A 25,581-nucleotide genomic window follows, 5' to 3' on the forward strand; every position below is an offset into this window, starting at 1 on the left:
TAATTCATAGCTCAGCATTAAGAACTATTATATAATACATCCACATAGGTTCTCTCTAAATTCTTCATAGAGAATGAAAATCTTCTCCTACTTCCTGAAGGTAGGAGGATGACTTTTCATTCCAAAGAGATTATTTCAGGCCAAAATTCTAAACAATGAATCAGTGAATCAGGCTCACATCAAAATTAACAAGTACAAAAGTAGGTAATCAGTGACAGAAACAGAGAGCAAAGGCAATCACATCCACTTCAAAGCTCACGTTAAATCTTATCCCTCAGTGTAATGGTATTTATAGGTGAGGCCCTCAGAAGGAGATTAAGTCATGAAGGTGGAGTCTTCATAAATGTAATTAATGCCCTTATAAATGAGAGTGCAGAGAACTCATCTGTCCCTTCCACCTCAAATGAGAACACATTGAAAAGAAAGTCTCTATGATTCAGGAAGTGGGCCCTCACCAGACACTGAATGTGTTGGCATCTTGGTCTTGGATTTCCCAGAGACCTAACTCTGAGAACTAAATATTTGTTGTTTACCACACCCAGTATATAGTATTCTGCTGAAGCAGCCCAAACTAAGAAAGAAGTGAATGTTCCCTTTGCTTCTAAAAGCATTATTAACCTTGGCCACACAGGTTCTGGGAAATTGAGAGCCTCCAGAGACTGGCTGCCAATGATGGCCGCTAACTCACTGGGACTCGCATTCTATCTGGCCCAAGGCATCGAATGACTCAAGAGTTCATACTACTAGTATGTGGCAAAGGATGGAGGCAAACCTGTGGTGGTTATCTGCATCACATTCTCTTCTTACATAGACGAAGAACCAACCAAGTTCTTGCCTGATAGTTTAGAAAAGCAGCTTGAACCCAAAGACTAAACAGGAAGCAGAGATTGGAGACATTAGGCAATGACCAACATTGAAAAGCTTAGTGGAGAACCAGTTAATCAAGGTAAGGATGTTCTACTTAGGTTAGGATGAACATAAATGGATGCTGAGCATTTGTTACTCTGTGGAGTTCTCTGCTGTGGATTGGCATTCAGATTTAAAATCCTGTACACTAAGAATATACTTAAAGAGACAGGAATATCAGATCACCTTACCTGCCTCCTGAGAAACCTGTATGCAGGACAAGAAGTAATAGAAGCAGACATGGAACAATGAATTGGTTCAAAATTGGGAAAGGAATACACCAAGGCTGTACATTATATGCAGAGTATATTATGCAGGGTGTATTATGTGAAATGCCCAACTGGATAAATCACAGCTGGAATCAAGATTGCTGAGAGAAATATCAACAACCTCAGATGTGCAGATGATCCCATGCTAATGGCAGAAAGGAAAGAGGAGCTAAATAGTGTCTTGATGAATGTAAAAGAGGAGAGTGAAAAAGCTGGCTTAAAACTCAACATTCGAAAAACTATGATCTTGGCATCTGGTCCCATCACTTCATGGCAAATAGACGGGGAAACATCTATGGAAACAATGACAGATTGTTTTTCTTGGGCTCCAAAATCACTGTGGAGAGTGACTACAGTGATGAAATTCAAAAACACTTGCTCCTTGTAAGAAAAGCTATGACAAATCTAGACAACATATTAAAAATCTAGGCAGAGACATCATTTTGCCAACAAAGGTCCATATATCAAAGTTATGGTTTTTCCAGTAGTCATGTACAGATTAGATGTGAGTGTTGAACCATAAAGAAGTGTGTGCTGTGCTAAGTCACTTCAGTCTTGTCCTACTCTTTGTGATCCTATAGCCTGCCAAGCTCCTCTGTCCATGAAATTGTTTAGGCAAGAATACTGGAGTGGATTGCCATTTCCTCCTTCAGGGTATCTTCCCAATCCAGGGATCAAATCTGTCTTTTATGTCTCCAGCATTGGCAGGCAGGTTCTTTATGACTAGCGCTCCCTGGGAAGCCCAGACCATAAAGAAGACTGAGTGCCAAAGAATTGATCCTTTCAAATTGTTGTGCTGGAGAAGAATTGAGAGTCCCTTGGACTGCAAGGAGTTCAAACCAGTCAATCCTAAAGAAAACCAACCCTGAATATTCATTGGAAGGACCGATGCTGAAGCTGAAGTTCCAATACTTTTGCCACCTGATGCAAAAAGCCAACCCATTGGAAAAGACTCTGATGATCTGAAAGATGGAGCACAAGAGGAGAAGGAGGCAGCAGAGGCTGAGATGGTTAAAAAGTATCACTGACTCAATGGATGTGAATTTGAGCAAACTCTAGGAGATAGTAAAGGACAGGAAAGCTTGGTGTGCTGCAGTTCATGGAGTCACAAAGAGTTGGACATGACTGAACAACTGAACAACACACGAATAATAAGGAAGGACTGATGCTGAAGGTTCCAATATTTTGGCTACTTGGTGGGAAGAGCTGACACACTGGAAAACACCCTAATGATGGGAAGATTGAAGGCAAAAGGAGTAGGGGGTGGCAGAAGATGATATGGTTATCATAACTGACTCAATGGACAAGAATTTGAGCAAACTCAGGGAGGTAGTGGAGGACAGAGGAACTTACATGCTACGGTGCATAGAGTCACAAAGAGTCAGACATGACTCAGTGACTGAACAACAACAACACTAAGAGGAAAACTAAGGAACACTATGAAAAGAGTGAGTTTTCTCATTGCAAGGGAAAAATAAGGAAATAATTAAAATTTATAAAAAATGTAAAAGTGTGTTTCCTTAAACCTCTGGAAAGAAAGCCCTAATTTTTCACAAGGATTCTCAGAAAAGAACCTGGGATTAGAGGTAGTGGTGGCTGTCTTTAGAATGTAGTTTCTGGGGATATAATCACTGACTTGATCTGTTTTTTAGCCTCTGATGTTTGTGATTTTTCTGAACTTGGAACAAATAACACTATTAATATGAGTAGTCTGTTCAAAAAACCAAGCTCAAGCATTTAACACCATGGTTTTCAGAACTAGTGAATTCCAGAGAGGAGCTGAATGTCCTTTGAAGAAATATTTCCCTTACTGTTATTTTTTCCCCAAATCTGTTGAATATAAATTTTGGAGTACTGTCTTAAGTTTGATGCTTTAAAATAAGAGAAAGAGAGAAAGGAAAGAGGAGGAGGAGGAAGGAGGGAAATAACAAAAGACAAATGAAGAGGAACGAAAGGAGTAGGAAGAGAAGAGAAATCCATTCCTTTAAAATTCATTTCCTAATTCTTTTCAAAGACCATGATTATATTCCATGAATTGCATTTCAGAAAGTAATTTGGTTTATAAATCATAAATAAGATCTGACAAAAAGGGAGAAGGGAAAATTACTGAAACTTACTAGATCTGAATTGTCAGGCATTACACATCACCCTTAGAGAGTATGGAGACATGGGAGATTTAACCAATGTGCTTAAATCTTTGTAAACATAAGGTACCAGAGATTCCAATTCAAATACACAGGCTACTAGCTTAAGAAATGGGAGAAAAGCTCTGAGACCTCTCTCAGGTAGTCACACCAGTTTCTGCAGGAATGCAGGAATTGTTGCAAAACGGTGAATTGAAAACCATATGGACAAAGCTTAACTTTCCTTGTAAGAGAAAAAAAATATACTTCATAATGTTTAAAACACCCTCCATTCTCAATGATTCGTTTCAGGCATTTTTCTTCTTTCTATAGAAAGGAGGAAATCGCCGGGCTCACCTGCATCAAAGCCCACACTAGGCACTAAGTCCACGGTTCCGTGAAAGGCTCCGGCCCACGCTGAGGTAGCGGTGGTGACTGTCGTTGGATCTGTCTTTGTGATGTCACACGGGGGCGCGGCAATCCTGGCCGCACGCACGGAGGGCATCAGCAGGGGCCCGTAAGGTGGATCCAGGGCGGAGCCCGCAGGAGGGTGGTGGTGATGGTGGTGGTGGTGGTGGTGGTGGCGGTGATGCACGTGCGGGGGGTGGTGCCGCATGTACACGTCGTGGACGTGCCCGTAGGACGGGCTCACCTGAGATGCCAGCGGGTAGTGCCAGGACTCCGATACTGGAGGTGGAGGGGCGGAGCCAGTCTGATGCAGCCCGTGTCCCGGCCAGGGGCTGGGGTCGGCGGCCGTAAAGTTGCCCGGGGGTGCAGTGACCTGGAAGTCAGGATGAACGCCCCCCAGACAGGGTGCGGGTGGGGGCTGGTAAGAGCTGGTCCAAAAGGAAGTCGGGAAACTAGTCCGCTGGCTTGAGAGAGCTGAGCTGTCTGAGAAGACAGAAAAATAACATTATTTACATAAGATTCAGTTCTGGGATAGACTTGCCTCTACTTGTCCAGTATTCTCAAGCAAGCTAATGAGTATGCACTCTTTTTCTCCCCACACGGAGGTGAATGATACCAGGTAATGATACCAGACACAGGTTTCACGCCAAGCCAATGCGCAGGGGCCCAGATGATGAATGAGCCCTTAGTGTTGCTGGCTTAGTTTAGGCGGTCACTGTCTAGGCTGAGGTGGACAAGTCTAGGACTGGAAAACTTCGCTTTCTCCTGTGTGTGTTAATGCAGTTAGGTCTGAGCCGAGGTCACGGGTACATACGTCACAGGTTAAAAAAAAAAAAAGGTTATGCCATGGACATGATTCAGGTAGATTGCAAATGATGTTTACCAACTTCTTTTAAAGGCAAATACAATTTTCACTCAAACTAACCATTTTAATGCCAAAACAAAGGGAAGTAAGATCATACTTAGGGATACTTGCCAGCACTCACTTTACATCAAGAAAGATGTATTCCCATTTAGTTTTTCTGTAGAGGTCTGGGAGTTTCTAGACTGAAAATAATAATAGTTTACATTTAATGTCAGTGACCCAATACTGGATACAAGGCCAGGAGCTTTTCATGGGTTGATCTCATTGGGTCCACACTCCAAACTTATGAGGTAGTTACTGTTATTATCCGCATTTTAGAGATGTAGAAGCTGAGGCAAGGAATGGCTGTCACTCATCACAACTGTGCCTGCCACAAGTCAGCACACTTGTAACTATAACCTGAACACCTAGAATTTGGTGAAAAATCTGTGGAAATCATGAGTGGAGGAGATTCGGGTGGGTTATGGATTGAAGGAGATATTGAGAAGGGGGGAATGATATCAAAGAATAGCACTTGGAGATAAATAAGCAAGAGAGAGAACAATTCCCAGCTTTGCTTCAATTTCTCCACTGAATGTTCATGACATGTTTATAGATGTCCTACTATGCGTGAAACATGGGGTGACTAGGGATGATTGGACAGATGCCATCTTCAGTCACATCTGGCAGGGAACAGAGAAATAAATAGACATGAGCAATGTAACTTAGATTGTGCTCTCAGGAGGGGAAATACACAGACAGGGCATTGAAACTGGCTTAGAAAGTAACAGCAAAATCAAAAGGGTCAGGAGGGCTAGCCATATGAAGAGTTAGGGAAGAGTGTTTTAAGCTAATGAAAAAGTGTGTGGAGAAAGGCCAGAAGTACACATACTTGCACAAAGCAGCATTTGAGGAATCAAAAAAGGACTCAGTGGGCAGATGGTGGCAAACATACTACAGTCCAAGAAGGACCCACATGGGTATGGCCTTACAGTTCAGTTCAGTTCAGTCGCTCAGTCGTGTCCGACTCTGTGACCTCAGGGACTGCAGCATGCCAGGCCTCCCTGTCCATCACCAACTCCTGGAGTTTACTCAAACTCATGTCCATTGAGTTGGTGATGCCATCCAGCCATCTCATTCTCTGTCCTTCTCTTCTTCTGCCTTCAATCTTTCCCAGCATCAGGGTCTTTTCAAATGAGTCAGTTCTTTGCATCAGATGGCCAAAGTTTTGGAGCTTCAGCTTCAGCATCAGTCCTTCCAATGAACAATCAAGACTGATTTCCTTTAGGATGGACGGGTTGGATCTCCTTGCAGTCTAAGGGACTCTCAAGAGTCTTCTCCAACACCACAGTTCAAAAGCATCAATTCTTCAGTGCTCAGCTTCCTTTATGGTCCAACTTTCAAATCCATACATGACTACTGGAAAAACCATAGCTTTGACTAGATGGACCTTTGTTGGCAAAGTAATGTCTCTGCTTTTTAATATGCTGTCTAGGTTGGCTTTTCATAGCCTTAAACAAGTCATGCACTAAATGTGAGTACTATCCTGAGGAGGTCCAGTGAGCTTAAAAAGAGTTTTGTTTTTTCTTTTTAAATTAATTTTTATGGAGTATAGTTCCTAGGAAGGGTTATGGTAAGATCTGTGTTTAGAGAGATAGCTACTCCAGCTGTAGCCTGTTGCCTCCAGCACAGGCAACTGAGCAAGCCCTGGCCTGGGAGTCTGGAGAGCCCAGGTCGAGAGCTGGTATCCAGCAATCATCCTCTCTTATTGTAGGACCCCAAGTGATCTGTTGGCTTGTTTGTGGCTTACTGTCTTCCAATCAAATATAAGGCATTTGAGCTCATTTAATTCCAAGTATCTTCTGGCCCCATGCTTTTAACCATTTTGTGAAATTGTCCTATGGATTATTTCTATCTATAAAAATAAGGTTGTTAGTAAATTAGTTATGCATGTACAGTACAACAGCATTTTTATACTGGGCTCCACATAAAAGAACCTTGCTAGATATCTCCATGAAATGAAGGATATCCCAAGAAGTACTGTGAAATAAGTTTATATGAAAAAGTTTATGTGAAATAAAAGTTTCTGAAGTAAGAACGTGGACATGTCAGACATGTCCACGTTCTTCATAAACTTTCAGGACATAGTTTTTTTTTTTTAACCTCAGGGAAATTTTAAGTAACTTGACTCAACTTCCATATATGCACTTTGATGAACATAATTAGGATATCACTGGGTTGTTTCAAATATTTTCTTTATTTAGCTTCACTAAAGGCTAAGTCTGTAAGCTCTTCCTCTCTCTCCCCATCAGCCTCACGGCAGAACTATCATCCACCCCATCCACAGATAGACAACTTTTCAGTGTCTCAATTCAAGTCTCCCCCCCGGCCCCTGCCCAGAATCTCCTTGGATCTCAAATCCTTGAGGAAACATAAATGATGATGATCTTGTAGAGGCAAAGGATGAAAAGCAAACTATTCTTCAAAGCTTCCAGCAGACCTGGCAAAGTTTTACTCGGATGACTTAGTTTTATCACAATCACAATCTATTGGAAAATAGCGCTTAGAGTCAAGCCTTCTGGCATTGGGCAAATGTGATCAATTTAGGCATTGTCCTCCTCTGACATATGAAACCTGGGTGCCAATGACAAGAAGGAAAATTGTGTAAGGTGTAGGAAGAAAATTCAATTTGCCTTACATGATGGCGGTGCTAAGTCGCTTTAGTCATTTCCGACTGTTTGTGACCCCATGGACTGTAGCCTGCCAGGCTCCTCTATCCATGGGATTCTCCGGGCAAGAACACCCAGAGTGGATTGCCATGCCCTCCTCCAGGGGATCTTCCTGACCCAGGAATTGAACCCATGTCGCTTGTGTCTCTTGCATTGGCAGGCAGGTTCTTTACTACTGGTGCCACCCAGGAAGACTATAAATGACGGACATTTGTAGAATATTTCTATCATACTCACAGTGAAAGCAGTCGACATTTAAAGTTCAAAACTCATGAAAGAGCTTATAGAGGCTTCTTATATTACATAGTGCAGCTTTGCCACCACCGACCTGCTCCTTTGCTCTCAGAGATCCAATCTTTGGTACCAAACTCTTCATTCTGCTCATAAGTTTTATCTCTTGTGGGACCAGAATCCCATAATAACAGCTGAACTCAACCCACAGGTGTGTGCCAGAGATAGAGTTCTCCTTACTAATATCTCCCATTAAAATGTCAAAAGTACAGAGAGTATATGCCATTTTCCTGGATGCTTTCCTTTTGTTTCTTTCATTCATGTCCATGGACCTAATATATGGTACAGATGTTTACACATTTTGGATAGGCATGAAGAAATATAAATAATGAAAAAATTCCTTACAAAAATATTATCCTATTTATTACATATTGTATTGTGATTAGTGAACATGTTATCATTGAAAGTAGAAGTCTGTTCTAAAAAACACACCCCATAAAGGCTGAACAAAGCTTTAAAATGTGCCAGGGAAAAATCAAATTAGAAGCAACTTTAGTACTTTCCCAGTCAGTGTGTCTCCTGAGATTAACTTAAAGTTTGCAGAGATCAATGCAGTGTTTTGAAAAAATAATGTTGCATTCTACAAATAAATGAAAAGATATTGAATAGAAAATATGTTTATGGGCAAGTCTACATTTCAAAATCACTATCTGGTATCTTGATTGTTAAAAAAGAAATTCTTGCTACAAAGAAACAGATGATATTCTTTGTTTCATGCCTGGAATCAGTATGCTTATTTCATATGTATGTAAATTTTTTTCATTACATGACTCTTTGCTTACAAGTATTTAATCACAGCCACATTTTTTGGATGAAAAAGCTTATGAAAAACTGCACACAGTATTTCCATGCAATATTACTTTTCAGCAATTCAGAACTATGTGATATTAACACTCTATGGTGACTTTGGGCTCAATGACACAATATTTGGATGACGTTCACACTGAGTCTAACACGTACAAAATGTCTAGATATACTTTGGTTCAGTTTGCATTTGGGATTAAAAAATACACACAAACATACATACCCTATTTCTAAACAACAACAAAAAGGAAAAAAAATAAATTGTCTAATAAACCCACCCAATGCATACCCAGTAATCTCACTGGTGTGATTTTTTAACAGAAATATGTCTGAGAGACATAAAAGAGCTTAAATGGTATATCAACAGGTTCTTTTCAATTTCACAGTAGCTGGGATATGTTTTACATTAACATTCAGTTTCTCTGAAAAAAATCTAAAGGTAAATATTTTATGCAAGAGAAAATTAAACAATTTAAAAAATATTTTATTAATTTTGGAAAAAAAAGAAAGTAAAAGTATTAGCCCTTCAGTCATGTCCAACTCTTTGTGACCCCATGGACTGGGGACCGCCAGACTCCTCTGTCCATAGAATTCTCCATGCAAGATTACTGGAGTGAATAGCCATTCCCTTCTCCAAGGGATCTACACAACCGAGGGATCGAACCCAGGTCTCTGGCATTGCAGACAGATTCTTTATTGTCTGAGCCACCAAAAATGAAGACTATATTAAAATGAAAAATGGGTTTCTAGATCTTAAAAGGTCAGGAAGCAACAGTTAGAACTGGACATGGAACAACAGACTGGTTCCAAATAGGAAAAGGAGTATGTCAAGGCTGTATATTGTCACCCTGCTTATTTAACTTATATGCAGAGTACATCATGAGAAACGCTGGGCTGGAAGAAACACAAGCTGGAATCAAGATTGCCAGGAGAAATATCAATAACCTCAGATATGCAGATGACAGCACCCTTACGGCAGCAAGTGAAGAGGAACTAAAAAGCCTCTTGATGAAAGTGAAGGAGGAGAGTGAAAAAGTTGGCTTACAGCTCAACATTCAGAAAACTAAGATCATTGCATCTGGTCCCATCACTTCATGGCAAATAGATGGGGAAACAGTGGAAACCGTGTCAGACTTTATTTTTCTGGGCTCCAAAATCACTGCAGATTGTGACTGCAGCCATGAAAGTAAAAGATGCTTACTCCTTGGAAGGAAACTTATGACCAACCTAGATAGCATATTAAAAAGCAGAGACGTTACTTTGCCAACAAAGGTCTGTCTAGTCAAGACTATGGTTCTTCCAGTGGTCATGTATGGATGTGAGAGTTCGACTGTGAAGAAAGCTGAGCACCGAAGAATTGATGTTTTTGAAATTTGGTGTTGGAGAAGACTCTTGAGAGTCCCTTGGACTGCAAGGAGATCCAACCAGTCCACCCTAAAGAAGATCAGTCCTGGGTGTTCTTTGGAAGGACTGATGTTGAAGCTGAAACTCCAATACTTTGGTCACCTGATGCAGAGAGTTGACTCATTGGAAAAGACTCTGATGCTGGGAGGGATTGGGGGCAGGAGGAGAAGGGGATGATAGAGGACGAGATGGCTGGATGGCATCACCAACTCGATGGACATGAGTTTGAGTAAACTTGGGGAGTTGGTGATGGACAGGGAGGCCTGGTGTGCTGTGATTCATGGGGTCACAAAGACTTGGACATGACTGAGCGACTGAACTGAACTGAAGATCTTAAAAATTTCCAGAAAACATATGCTTTGAATTAATACTGACTGAAAACATCCATGCTAAAAGATAATATTTACCTTTTTAATTAACCTTAGTGAAAAGCAATGTTCCTCCATTCTCAGTCTACAATTTTCTTCCTCTTGTTCTACTTTCTATAAAAATAAATTTTGGGGTCAGAGGTGAACTGATATGTGTTCCAGTGTTACCTGTCACTCAGTAATTAAGCATTACTATTATGTACAAAGATTGAACTCCACTTATTTTGTTCTAGAGTTGCTCAAAATAGTCCTTGTGACTCTAAAATGAGAATTTCATGGGGTGCTATCAGATGCCCATAATCCCTGAAGGCAAGTAACTGAGATAAACCAGACCTCAATTTTCTCCAAAGTGTTTATTTTAAACTTCCCCACAATGATCACTTCCAATGGCCTCCTGGAGAGGCCGCTCAACTCTCTCCTTCCCTGTGTCAGCTGACCCAAGAGACAGGCCCTCCTTCCCCTTCTTCCTATTTGCTGTCTAAGTTTAATGCTCATTTTGAGAGATCTTTCTTATGAGAACGTTGCTCCAAGAAGACACTGTGTAGATCAATTATGCAGAATATATTTACTTTGCAACCATAAAAGGAAAAAAAAATATCAAGTTTACCATTCAGCATAGTTTTTAAGTCAGTGGTCTATTTGGCTATGTCTTGACTTAACTACTCCCTTTTCCTACACACACAAACACACACATACACACTTTCTGTAATAAAACTTAAGCACTGAAATCAGTGAATAGATATATTTGAAGCTGGTGTTTCTATTTGGATGGGATGAGACAATCAGATTCATTAGGTTTTCTTAAGTGAGAAGCCCTATATACTCCATTAGAAGATACAGTGAGAGAAGAGGTAGTTCATGTGATGTTGTGCCTAATAAAGGACAAATATTTCCTTTGGAAAGGACAGGAAAAATCACAAAACATCTAGAGAGGATTTTCCTAAGTCCATCAAGATACAAGCTCAAAGTATGACCACGATTCCATCATTAGCTGACACTCTATCACTTGTCTGAAGATTTATGTGGAAATATATTCGGCAATCAAACATAATTCAATTTTAAATTCCTTTGAAGCACTGCAGCACTTGTGCAGCACTGTAAAAAAAAAAAAAACCTCGTGCCATAAATTAGACCCTTTAATTTAATACAGCTGTTCAACAGCTCCTCATAAAGTATTACTCCATGGCCATCAAAATTGTCAATAGCCTTCCATATCTAGTATGTTCAAGACACTGTGCTTTTTGCCAGGAATACAAACTTCCAGAAAACAATGTTTCTGAGTAAAGATACAAGGTTGGTTTTCTGTGTGCCAAATGAGTGAAAACTTACTTAAGAGAGAAAAGTCATCTGACCTTCAGTTAATACCTTGCATGAAGCCCTATGCTAAATTATTCATATATATCATCAAAAAAATCTTTACAACAACAATAGGAGATGAGCAATAATAAACACATATTATAGTTGAAGCTACTCTCAGAGATACCTTGAATATCGAGGATAACATTGCCACCAGGCAATAATAAGGTCCAATTTTGAACCCCAAACAAACATAATCCAACCAAAGACAGCATTGTGCAAACTGGTGTTGCTTTGGCAGTTAATATTTGAAGCAACTCTCTTCACCAGACATGGGAATCCCTATTACATTTTTCTATAACATAGTTACCAAATTCTTAATTTTATGTTGGAGATTTCCTATGAATCTTATTCAACTTATGTACACTTAACTAAAAACACCAATTCACAACTATGACAAAGTTTTATTTATAACTGGATAGTAAGTAATACATTTGAAATCACAACTTCACGGAGAAACACAACAATCCCTTAATTCAAGTCCCTTATTTTATAAATAAAACTGTACCCAAAGATTTCTTACAACTTATTACCATAAATTCTCTATTAAGGACTTTTTTGTTTTCTTATCCTGGGTACATAGTATGAATTTGGTTCATTTAATTTAATCACTTGATCATTCAATTTATATTCCATATTTTTCATATAGAAATGCATTATCCTGAGTATTGGGGAAATGATGTGAGATAACTAAACAGGACACATACAGTCCTAGCTGAAGAGGGAGAGATGAAGATTGAAGAGCATGCTATGCTTGCCTGTGCTATTCTGATAAACTAACTTACAAAGCTCTAAAAATTCTGGTCTCTACCTACACCTTTTCCTTTCACTCCACTTACACCAGCATTTTGACTTCTCATTGAACATTCAAGTTCAATCCTTCCTCAGGTCCTTTGCACTGGCTGTTTCATCTGTCTTCAGTAATCTTCCTCTAGATTTTTGTGTGATGAGAAGCACTCTTATTTCCTTTGGGTATGTACTGAAATAAAAATCTTAGACCATCTATTGTCACCCTAAATAAAACAAGGTAAAACAATACCTTGCATCTCAATATATTGATATATTTACTGTCTGTCTCTTCTACTAGAAAGCTTCATGAGTGTACAAGCTTAGACTCTCCTATCCACTGATATATTCCCACTACCTAGAACATAGCAGGACCTTAATAAATATCTGCTGCATAAGTCAATGTCAATGAATGAAACAGGAGACAGATTTGTAGGCCAAATTCAAGATAATGCCAAGAAAATTCTAATAATACTAAAACACTACCATTATCCACCCTTTTGATGCTAAAATTTGATGTCTTTCTAAAGGTCCTCTCCATTTAGTCAGGCAGATTATGGGAAAACAATGAATTATAGCGTTGTTACATTGACACAACACTTCACTTAAAACTACTCTGGTTATGATACTTTAGACAATCACTCTTACATCTATTTGTAATTTGGAACTTTTATTCCTGTATTCCAAGTTCAGTGGTCACTGGGCTGCATATGTCAGTATGCTAAAAGAATTAGGCATTGCATTTTCCCCTGGAGAAGGGAATGGCATCCACTCCAGTATTCTTGCCTGGAGAATTTCATGGACAGAGGAACCTGGCAGGCTATAGTCCACAGGGTTGCATAGAGTCGGACACAACTGAGTGACTGACAGTTTCACTCACTCTCCCAGGACTGGCTGTCATGATAGCATTTATTATTGATATATCAAACACTTCATTAAAGCCAGCTAGGTCACTGAACTTTTCCTAATTTCACCCTCCATGCTTTTAAAAAGTATTCACAATGTGCTATCTAATAGGACATCATTGGTTCTATTAGCATCTTAGTGTTCGAATGACTAAGTTTCTTTGGTAAGTCCATAGTTATTAATCAAGTAAGCAATATGCTTCCCAATTCACCTATGTCAAGGTCTAGGTCACTTGAGTATGGATTCCACCTTCCTCTTTAGAGTCTCTGTGTATATTAACATTTTCATATTTACTAGAAGGAAGGAGAAAAGAAGGGAGGGATGGTGAAAGGATAGAATGAGGGGAAGAGGAGGAAAGGGAAGGAAAAGCAGGCAGACAGGCAAGTATGAACCCTTCTACTGATGCTGAGAAGGAAGTGGCCACTCATCACCTCTCACCCGCCCCTAACACAGGTGTCCAGCCTTTCCTCATCACAGGATCGCCTGGGGCACTTGTTACAGTAACTCCCAGAGCCTCCTTCTGGACCCTCTGTCTAATTCAAAGGTCTGAGTTAGGAGGTGGCAATGGCACCCCACTCCAGTACTCTTGCCTGGAAAATCCCATGGATGGAGGAGCCTGGTAGGCTACAGTCCATGGGTTTGCTAAGAGTCGGACACGACTGAGCGACTTCCGTTTCACTTTTCACTTTCATGCATTGGAGAAGGAAATGGCAACCCACTCCAGTGTTCTTGCCTGGAGAATCCCGGGAACGGTCGAGCCTGGTGGGCTGCCGTCTATGGGGTCGCACAGAGTCGGACACGACTGAAGTGACTTAGTAGCAGCAGCAGCAGCAATCTGTGATCTTCACAGCACTAGATCTACAACCATCAAACCTGAGCCTGCACCTGAATCCCTGGGAGGGCTGGTTAAAACATAGGTTACTCTACCTCTGAGTTGCTGATTCACTGGGTCTGGGGCTTAGCCCAAGAATTTGCGTATCTAACAAGTTCCCTTGCAACGCTCATGTTCCCAGTCCTGGAAACCACACTTTGAGAACCATTTCACTAGATTCTTCTTGGAACCAGGTGAGTTCAGAAGAAAAGTTCATAATGCATTTCTCTAAAATGATCATTGGAATGATGGATTGTTTTTTCTCTAATGTTGTAATTATCTCAATTAAGTTGTCACCTGCTCATTTTCTGTGAGTCAGAAATCAGATTTGAACACACTTCTGTGACCTCTATGGAGAGGGAAATAAAGGAGAAGAAGCCCAGTCTATTGCTTTGCTTTACTAAGGTTAAAAAAAAAAAAAGCAGAAATCAGGCAGATACAGTCACTGATATCTGTTTTGTACACTACAAAGAGTTAACATCACAACAGAGTGGGACAGAGTAAGCCATCAAGCAAACACAGAAGGCTTTCAAAGTCTGTATTCCTGGGGCAGACTCAGATCTCTGCTATGTCACCACATAGCACCTAGTGGAATGAGCAAGAGCTAATTTTTAAACACTGATCCAGGCACGCCCATTATTTAGAGATCCAAATTGGGCCAGCGGGGCTTAAGGAATGGTGCTTCGCAGCTCAGTCCTGCCACTATAAACTCAGGCCGGTTGCATCACTACTTTCCATGAGGAATTTAAGGGGTGTGACTGCATCCTTTCCAACCCTGCATTCCACATGTGACAAAACTGATCCAGCTGTTTGTCTGAAAGAAATTCCTTGCTGTCCTTAAAAATTAAAAAGCGAGTGGATATCCGTCCTCCAGGGGCAGGTCTCCAGCTGGAACCTGGTACAGACGGTTGCGAAACACAGCCAGTGGCCTGGAGAGCATCTGCTCTGGAATTCTTACCTCGCCATAAGGGGGTTAGCCCCATCTTGCTTTTTGAAATGGCAGATTCTTGATGAAGGGTGCTGGCTTGGCCCAAAGCTCTTGAGAAGTGTTCATCCACTACTGACCCAATGTCTCCCTGGAAATAAGTGAAAAGGACACAGCGAGAGTTAAGGTACTCCATCTCGGCAGGCTGGTCTTTCTCCTCCTCCTCCTCATCCTCCTCCTCCTCCTCCTCCTCCTCTTGTTTGCTGGGAAGGGTGACTTCCAGAGAGTCCTGCATCTTGCTGTATACCGCTAACTTCTTCTGGGATGGAATAAACAAAACACAGTATCAAAGACAGTTTGTAAAAAAAATTTAAAAAGCATTAACTAGTTAACTGTTCACTTAAAAAAAAAAAGACTCTAAATATTAACATATGTTCGCAAACTGATTCTTCTTCATTTGCTTTACTCCATCTCCCCCACCCGCTTCCCCAAACCGGCTTTCTGCTTCCCACCCTGAAAAAAAGACTGTTATTTCAGATTTGGTGGGGAAAAAAATGTCCTTTATCCCATGGCATATTCTCAGACTGTGAAAGGCAGTTGTGTGTGTGTTTTTTTTTTTTTTCTTAACCTAGGTATACCAAAAGAAGGAATTTTTAAAAAAGAAAGTGACAGATCCCTTCCACTTTTGTTCGCATTTTCTATTTTAAAGATTTAATGTACAGCAACATTATAGTTCAGGATGGGGAGGAATAGAGAAGGAGGCCTCACTGCCTGGGGGAGGGGTGGAGAAGAAAAGAGCTTTTCATAAATGAAATACACTAAAATAAAAACAGGAATGTAGCATCTTATAAAAGGATTTGGCAGATGTGCTGAACTCATTTCTCAAAAATCAAACTAAAATGACAGAATAAGCCTGTGTGAAGATCCATTTTGCATGGAACATATTTTTTAGATGTTCCACTTACCACCATTATCATAAAAGGAGGGAAAAAAGGTATTATGATGACTTACTGAAAATAATACAAGTACTAGCAATGGCTACTATGGCTTTCAAATCAAAGTGAAAAACACTTGATAATTTTAAAATATTTTCAAAATAACATAATCACAGCTATAGACATAGTTTATATTATGACTGACACTCATATTTATTACCCCATTTAATCTTTACAATCCTACAACAAACATTGTTTACTATTGTTTTATTATTTATTATTTTTATTTTTATTATTGTTATTATTTTGACCTTGCAAAAGGTCACAGAATGTACAAGTGGTGGGCCCAGAATGAATACGAAAAATATACAGATGTACACTTGCGTGCGCATGTGTGTCAGAGGAGGGCAGGGAAGGATATGTAGTGTGGAAAAAAATCACCAAAATGTTATGTTTTGTATTCTTTTTCTGGGTGGTAGGCTTGTAGTTGTTATTTTCTTATTCCTGCTTTCCAATATTTCCAAATATTTTGTAGCAAGTACCTATCGCTTTTATAATCAACAATTTTACTATATATATATAAAAAGATAATGCTACAAAATTATAAAATTCATTATTTTAATGACAAAATGAGCATCCTATCATCTGTATACCTACAAAACCTGACCATTTGTTATACCATTGTTCTTATTTCAGAGAAAAATGGATGCTGGAAAGTGAATGTGAGTAGATAAGAAGTGAATCATTCTAGAATATCAGTAAGCATAGATTGTCAAATGTTATCGAAACACAGAACCCAAACTCTTAATGTTTCTAATGGTAACTACTAGCTTCAAAATCTATAGCCACAGATTATAAACGTATCATTCAAAAAACTGAACACTTTTCCCCAGCAATGAATATGTTGTTCTTATGTGAGGTAGGCTCTGAAATGTTCAGGCACATTACAAGCTGTTGGTTATTATTTAGGGCTATTATTATATACGTGTGTGTGTGTATACCTACATATACATACATACATACATATATATTCCTTTTTAATTAAAATTTGTTTCAGTAGGGTTATCGATTCATGATGAATAGAAAATTCATTCCCTGTGAGTGAACATGCCTTGCTGATGAATAAGTGATTGGTAATGACTGAGTGGTTACAAAATTCTTACAATTTGTTTTGCATAGATTTGAACATGTTTATGTTTAACTTCAATAATAAAAACACCATAGTAACATGTTATATATAAAATGAGAATATTGAACTAACTGACCTCTAAAGTTACTCCTGACTATAAATTCCATTATGAAGTTAAACGAATAGTATAATTTCTTGATGGCACTCTCTATTCACACGTGCATTTACCGAAGTTATACGGTTTTAAGCAAATGCACACACTCTGCCGAATTCTCAGGCATGTTAGAAAGAAGCACTGTTTTTATATAGGGAAAAAAATTAAAACTACTACAGAGTGGCTTCACTGCCACAAGTGTTCAGTATTATCCATTAAATCGATTTCTTCTTCTCTGTTAACGTTCAGCACAGAATCAGTTTGTGAGAGTCAGGCTTTGCATCTACTTGTTTCCTTTGTTTAACATTTATTCTTTAAATGAAAGAGCCCTGGCTATGTTAATTATCCAAAGAAAGGCAAGTGTTTATTTTATCCCAATTAGCAATTGACACTTAAATAAAATAAGTTATATGTGAAAGACTTGAACTGCAAATCAAATACAAATGTAGCTTCCATTTGTATGCAAATATAGCATAGTATTATGATCAATAATGATGATAATAAAATATCTTAATTTTTACATTGCTGGCAGTTGAATTTAAACTATACATTTTCAGTCTATTAAAGATTGCACAATTTTCTAACTGCTATATAATTTCATGTTATTCTTTTTTGCCCAATTGTTAAGTGATTGGATACAAATAAACTAATCTAAAATTTACACATTTTTCACTATGAAATGGGAAAATATAAGCCAAATCTTCCATTGTATCAAAATCCCTTTTATCTGTCAATTCTCTGTCAGTGGATGCGTTGATTCTCTATAATCTTTATATTTCCTATATTTAATATACATCTATATATATATATATGGTTAGATATAAATATATATTGGAATATTCCTTTCAAATACAATACTACAAAAATATCTATATTATATGCTTTTATTTAAATACACTTGGATGATTATAAAATAATTATTTTTTCTCTCTCCTAGCTTTTTGGGGCAGATCTTCTACTAATTAAATGAATTTGCTGGAGACTATCAAACAAATAAAATAGAAAAGGAGCCTATGATTTATTGACCAATGGACAAGACATAAAGCATATTTATTGTCACTTCTTTCACTTTTTTTGAGCTAAAGTTGTATCAATTTTCACAAATTTTAGTGAACCAATTAAATATTTACATTTACAACACAAGCACATTTATGACCTCACCATCAAAAGCACTGGTTAAAATAAGAATTCTAAAGTATCTGATTAGCCCGATAGCTTCCTAAAATGCCAACACTGAACTTACACACATTTCTTGAACATTAAGTGTGATCATGAGGAAAATCGGAACACAAAATTAAAACAGCAATTGATTCACATGCTGACATTCACACCTTTCTAATCTTCCTCCCCATTGATTCTTAAGCCCTGACTACCTTCTGTTATCTGTTCTTCTATGACTATAAATCAATTCTTTGCCTTCAAAAAAAAAAAAAATCTAAGTATGTTACTTATGTACACTGTTGGCATATTCTATATTTACTTGGTGTATGCTCCTTGGAATTAAACTTCCCTAGCACGATCTTTGTTCTTGAAAAGAATATACAAAATTCAAAACGTTGAAAATAAATCTCAAATCATCAGAACCTAGATAGATTTCCTGAATCAAGGCTGAAAGGCAATGTGGTTCATATTTTTCTTAAAATGCACTATCACTCCCTAAAAATAGCCCAGTCTGTCAGAAGTATTCATGCTTTTCTTACTAGACACTTAAGAATTGTTAACAAAAATAAGTCATCAGAAGGAATTTCAAAGACTACAAGTTGGCTTATTGAATGTACCCCTCATGGCAGAATAGTAACAAGTTTTCTTCAGGTAAAATAACCCTCAGTTAAATGAAACAATGACTGAGCTAACAACCACAAAGTTAAAATTAACTTTGAAAGACTTGAAAGCAGCAGTGTGAAGGAAGTCTGGCTAGGCAGTGCAAACCATACCAAACCACCTCACAGACTGCCATCAGGCACAACAGAGACAAACTCACACAGGAATGTGCCGGAGAAAGGATTTGTCTGACAAGAGAAAGACTTCCATGTCAGGAGCCAAATACCACTAACTCCCCAAGGCTTAAGCCTACAAAATGCCAAATGATCACTGTGCATATGTGGAAACTTTTTCCTAAGGAAACAAAAATATTTTAATGAATCACTGAATATTTAGAAATAACTTAAAATCTCTACTGACTTTCTTCTCTAAGGCAATGGTTCTCTCATCCTGACAGACATGGTTAGGGCCTATAAGAAAGGTCCACTAGCCTCTAGTCAATGTTTCAAAACTATAAATCCCATAAAGTAGTGCATTTCTCTTTGATCATATTTTTCTGAATTTACTTGAATAACAGATTTTTAAATCTATCTCAGAGAGACTTGAAGTTTTGGCCCTTAGTCTATTTGGAGGAGGGGGTATCAGGTGGAGGGAGGTCAGGATGAGGATCAGGATAAGGAAGATAGTTCCCAGAACTTTGATGTATTTTGTTTCACTAACTCTCACCAGTGCACAAATATGCAGTCTAAATAATTATTCTCAATTTATATATGCAAAAGCTGATTTATTTGGTCAGCATCTAACTAGTAAATGGCAGGGATGGGATTAGAACTTATTCCTGTCTGACTAGAAAGCATCTGCCAAGAAAACCGATTAAAGAAAATGAGCCTGTATATAATATTTAATTGAATAAACAAACAGAAGCCCACAGTCAGCATGGTATCATATGCTAAGAAAAGTTAAAAGTTAGTTATAACATTTAAAAATTAGGAATGCAAACATATCAAAATATGACTATTAAATAAAGCATTGTTTTTCAAAATATATGTATACCTAGAGGAACCTGACCTTCTATATCTAGAAATATGTTGTCCCCTTAGCAAGTTAGAAACAAAATAAAGTTTTTCTGAAAATACTATTTTGGAAATATGAGCAGGGTCAATTTACAAGATACATTCATACCTCAAGATTTGTTTGTTAGCTTTGTGTGTTTGTTTTTATTTTTCTTAACAGTGGGAGAAGCAAACCAAAAATAACACTGGCTCTTTATGAGCACACTTGCTGCTCAATGATTCTGGTCATTATCAAAAAATCAAACCCACCCCCTTAAAGGATGAAAATTTTCCAGTTTTGAAGATGTTCAAAAAAATGTGCCACAGGCTGAGAGAGAATTTCAAAATTTGCATTCCCAAAATGTTTTAAGCAATGATCGCATCATGAGGGTATGTGTTCTCTCTCAAACAGACTGCTTTGAATGAAACAACATTTCTGACGTATAAATTTCTGGTATGTTTGTATAATCCTATTACAAGATTTAGGGTATGATTTCACTTTTAAAAATTTATCTATTATTCATGGAATTGTCAGTTAATTCCTACTTTGTGTCAGTCATTGTGCAAAGACTTGGAGCCACAAAAAGGATAGTCAAAGCATTTGAGAGAGGGTTGTAAGAAAAATGATAAAGAGAACTTGAGGGTTTATCTACCTGGCTAATTGTCTAATTTCTCCAAGTAGCTAATATTCAAAAATTTTTATATGAGAAAATAAGACAGCAACACTGGGTAAATTACTAATTGCTTTTCTGGCTTCTAAGGAAGCCCAGAATGGGAAGGGAACACAGTAGAAAGAAGAACTGGAATGGTTAAGGAGATTTGACCACAACTAGTCCATAAATCTGGGTAAAGAACCAAAACCTCTGGCCCTGAACTTCCTCTTCTGAAAATGAGGAATTTTGACTTGATTATCTCAGAGATCTTGTACAGTTCTCTATCCTAATAAGCAACATGCTGGAGCTCTAGACAAATTCACACTTAATTTTGTTTCTTACATTGGCTGCCTCTTCTGATTTTTCAGAATACTGGCCAAAAAAAACCTACAGATCAGTGAAGACTAATTCTTTTGCAGACATAGGTCATCTAGCTCAATTCCTAGGAATTAGTTTGGTAATTCCTTTAGCTGTCTTCACAGGAACCGGAAAGGAGGCATCCTTCGAATCCTCTCACCCTATCCACTAAGGACAAGTGTTTTGGCACACTAAAATAATACAAGAGAAAAGGACACCTGTTCACTTCAGGCCTTTCTTCCTTTCCTTTTTTTTTTTTTTTTTCCTTCTTTACTAAAGTAGGAGACAAGTGAAAAATAATTCAGTTACCCTAGTTTAGATCATACTTGTAAATTACTAGCATAAATCTGATATCTGCTGAAATATCTATAAATACGGCATTTATGACTTACTTCTAGCAGCAAATGTTGGTATCTAATCGTTCAAGGCATTCTTAGGATCTTCCTAAATGAATAGCTAAAGTAGAAAACCAGCTGCTGAAAGAGGTGCTTTTTGAAAGATTCAGTGCAGAGTTTTGACCAAAATTATTTCCTTCACTGGTCTCTGCCAGAGTCGGGAAACTTAAGTATTAGAGAGCTTTGTTTCTTGAATGAAGATGTTTTTCCTAGAGATAATACCATAAATTGTTATATATTACTAGATTTATCAGTTTTGAGATTTCTTTTTAAAGCCAACTGGAAATAGGGCCTATGAGAATGAGATTCAAGTTAAGTGTCCAGGTTTTAGAACAGCAGTCACTTAACTTCTCAAATTCACTTTAGAATGTGACTTAAACATTCCAAACATAATATTCTTTGTTTTGTTTTTGTTTTTTAATTTATTTATTTTTAATTGAAGGATAATGGCTTTACAATATTGTGTGGGTTTCTGCCATACGTCTATGTGAATCAGTCCATAGGTATACATTTTTGTCCCCTCCCCCTAGAACCTCCCTCCCACCTCCCACCCCATCACAGAGCCTGAGTCTGAGTTCCCTGAGTCATATAGCAGATTCCCACTGGCTATTTTACATATGGTGGTGTACATGTTTCCATGGTACTATCTCCATTCATTCCACCCTCTCCTTCTCTACTCCCTGTGACCACATGTCTGTTCTCTATGTCTGCATCTCCACTGTTGCCCTGCAAATAGGTTCATCAGTACCATCTTTCTAGATTCCATATATATGCTTTAATATACAATATTTGTTTTTCCCTTTCTGACTTCACTCTGTATAATAGCCGAGCATAATATTTTTAGTCTTACTGAAAATCCCCTTTGCACAGAAAGATATAAGATAGAAATGTACATATTGCCAAACTGGGTCAGCACAACATCTCTTCTGTAGTTGTGAAAAGAGGTACCATGAAGGATCATTCTACCTCCTGATCACCCTCATTCCCTTTATCATCTCCCGGTCCTCTCCAACTCTGTGAGATGTGAGCCTCTACCAAGCACTAGGTAAAGAAGGACTTCCATGCACTGAGAGAAAATATCCTTAACTTAAATTTCCACAGAATGCTTCCTTGTCCTGGCATTTGGTTTTCTGGTGAATGAAGCCTTACTGCATGTGAATTTATGGCTTTCCAGCCTGCCTGTACTATCGGTATTGTAATCTCCGCTTTGGTTGATTGCCAGAGACAACAGTTCAGTTTAGTTAGTTTAAAGTTTAATTTTCCTTCTGGCTTTGAATTTTCTGGCTGGAAAGTTATTGGGAGCATAAAGCTCTGAGGCACTTGAAACTTCTCAGTCTCTACAGTCAAGTTATTTTGTGTAGTATGGAATCAGAGAGGCTGTTCTTTCTCAAAGAAGTCCTGTATGGACTCTTACAAATCCACTTAAGTCCTTGCTTACAGTTGCAAGAAAATTAGATCCTCCCACTTAAATAAGAGGCCTGTGTATTAAAACTATTTAGAATGTAATTATATGCTTTTCTCTTAATGAATCTAAACTTATGTTGGAATAGCAATGATATATAAGGTACCTAAAGCTGACTGTTAATACCACTTCCTGAATATTATTTTCAAATAAATACATGTTCATTTGCTAACTGATATTCTGCTTCATCAACAAAGGATGCAACATGCATAGCAAAAGTCATTAGCATTATACAAATGCTTGCAAAAGGACTTTGGAATGCCTAAACTAAAAACGTACACTACCAAGGACTTGGAAAGAATTTCAAGCCCCAAGGCCAAAGAATCTACTGCATATTAATCTTCTTTATCAAAAAGTTGATTTGGAGCACTAAAGACAAAAATAAGTCTATTGCACAATAGCAAGAAAAAAAAAACTTAGGGGACTGCATGGTATGGTGGAAAGATGCTATACTAGGGAGCAGGGCATCCGGTGGTCATAATTTTGTCACCCATTAGCTTTGAAATCTTTAGTCAGGTATTTCAGCCCTATAAACATGCATTTCTGCATCTGGAAAAGGAGGGGTTGAAGTGTGTGTTTTCCAGGGTTTTTTTCCCTAACAAACAGAATCTCGGAAAGCTTTTTATGACCTAACCAAAGTGGCAGAGGCCAGAGAAAGAGCTTGAAAAATCCCTTACAAACTTATAACTGGAGTTCTGCCTCCCAAGACTTTTAATTCTCTTAAGTGGAGGCATGCATGTATAGTCACCCAGCTGTCACCCTGGAAGAGGGGAGATTAAATATACTCATATATGAAGCCCAAAGTGTGACTGTTAAAAACCCTTATGCACAATTAGTGAACAAGGGTTATTCTCCTCTGTTTTCACTGCCTCGTCTATGTACTACCCAGTTCTGAAAGCTCTGCTTTAAGTATCTCCCTAATGTTAACATTATGAGAGTATGGGGGGAGGGGGAGGGAGATTTTAGACAACCACAGATTGCCCGCATTCAAGATGAGGAATCCACAGTGTATGAAGGGAATTTATGATTTCACATTATTTCCCTCAATTTTTCCTGACACATATCTTGAGTTGTTTTTTTTTTTTTTTTTTCATTTTTCCTACTGTCACTACTAGGATAGAAGTACATTCCTTTCTGTACATGTTCTGCAGTATCATCATGCCTTTGGAGCATGTGCTGAGAGACGGGGTCAAGAGTTCTCCTGAGGAGATAGTAGGCGCTGATACTTTCGAGCTAGGAAGAAATGGTGGGCACAGGGACCAGAGAGCTTAGCAGCCCTCAACAAATGCTGGCTCTAGAAACCACACTAAAATGTATGCACAGCCATGCAGTTTCTAGGAAGTAACGTCAAGGACTATAAAATTGACTCTACAGGTATATTTACATAAGGTGCTAACCTATTACCCACCAACAATGTATAGTATGTTCAAATAAAAAAAATAAAACTTAAGATTTCAAACATACTCTGTGCTTTTAGGGGAAAAGCTGAGAGTACATGTGCCTGGAGTATGAAGTTCTACTATTTCAAAAAGAATTTTCTGCTATATAATCATACATTAAAAGGAAAATATACTTAAGTTTAAAATCCAGTGTAACAAACCATTATGACATAATAATTTACAAGGACTTCAGAGCTATATGGCTTTGAGGGAAAAATCACAAAGATACACTACAATAATTGAATATACAGAAGTGACAGAAAAACTTTAATGCTATCTTTTCTAACATTTTCTAAATGATGATTAAACTTTGTCACTCTATCACTTTTTCTGCTTCTTGGCCTCAACAAATCAATTTTTTTAATGTAGTAGGGCTTGTAGCTCTTATTTTTGTCTCTCAGGCAAGATGCTACTAGGGGTCACTTTCCATGTGCAGAGAAAACAATCTTCATGGATAATAATGATAAAAACTTATGGAATGCAAAAACAACCAAAATATGTATTCTCAGATGACTACGTTGAGGACAAGTCAATATTAGTCCCACTTCACCCACACACCACATAGTCTAAAAATGTTGTCAGCTTGATAACAATTTCCTGATTTAATCTTTTTTCCAACAGAAAATATAGGTCATCAAAATAAACTCCTGACAGTAAAAGAATAGGAGTTACACTACTGTCTTTTATTTTGCTAGCCAGTTATAGTCAAATAGTTTCTTTACTCCACAAAACAAAATAATCTCAAACAAGCTAATGTAGTAAAAGCAACATAAAAATTTCAAGCACACTTCTCAACAAAGTTCTTAAGCTCAACTCAGCCTAACGCCTACTTAAACAATATCTACAGAAGCCCAAAGGGTAGCAGAAATTACTATTTACTAATATATGATACTCATCAAGGTAGACATTTCAAGTGAAAAAGAAAGCTCATTTTTTGATTTGTTGATGGTCTTAGCAAAAGAATGCAATTTGGGAACTGAGTTCCGGGGCTACTGCAAAAGTTAGATAAGACATTGGAGTCATTTTTTATTAAAAACTATATTTCATGATTAGTTATTTACAATTTTTCTGGTACCAAACTTTATTTTCTAGCTCAAAAAATTATTCCAATTCTAACCCTCACTAAATATTCATATTTTAATGCAACTATTTCCACAACTCTAGAAAATAAAATCTTACTCAAAAGTAGTCTGCTAAAGTTATTTTTGATGGGGAAAAATACCTTTATGAATGCTTAGTAAAGTTTGAGTTTAC

General features: G+C 38.0%; 1 protein-coding gene across 2 annotated transcripts in view; it reads right to left on the reverse strand.

Annotated features, from left to right (window-relative positions):
• VGLL3 (vestigial like family member 3) overlaps positions 1–25,581 on the reverse strand; it is a 56,695-nt gene that overhangs the window by 28,792 nt on the left and 2,322 nt on the right. The window contains exons 2-3 of one of the 2 annotated variants that reach the window (XM_055567834.1): positions 15,024–15,141; positions 3,656–4,189 (exon numbers count right to left, since the gene is read on the reverse strand). In XM_055567834.1, the coding sequence (XP_055423809.1) occupies positions 3,656–4,189; positions 15,024–15,141 (652 nt within the window). Of the gene's footprint in view, positions 1–3,655; positions 4,190–15,023; positions 15,310–25,581 lie in introns of both variants that reach the window. The other variant, XM_055567833.1, reaches the window with a different exon arrangement.

The sequence above is a fragment of the Bubalus kerabau genome, chromosome 2 (assembly GCF_029407905.1).
Source record: "Bubalus kerabau isolate K-KA32 ecotype Philippines breed swamp buffalo chromosome 2, PCC_UOA_SB_1v2, whole genome shotgun sequence".
Classification (NCBI taxonomy): Eukaryota; Metazoa; Chordata; class Mammalia; order Artiodactyla; family Bovidae; genus Bubalus; species Bubalus kerabau.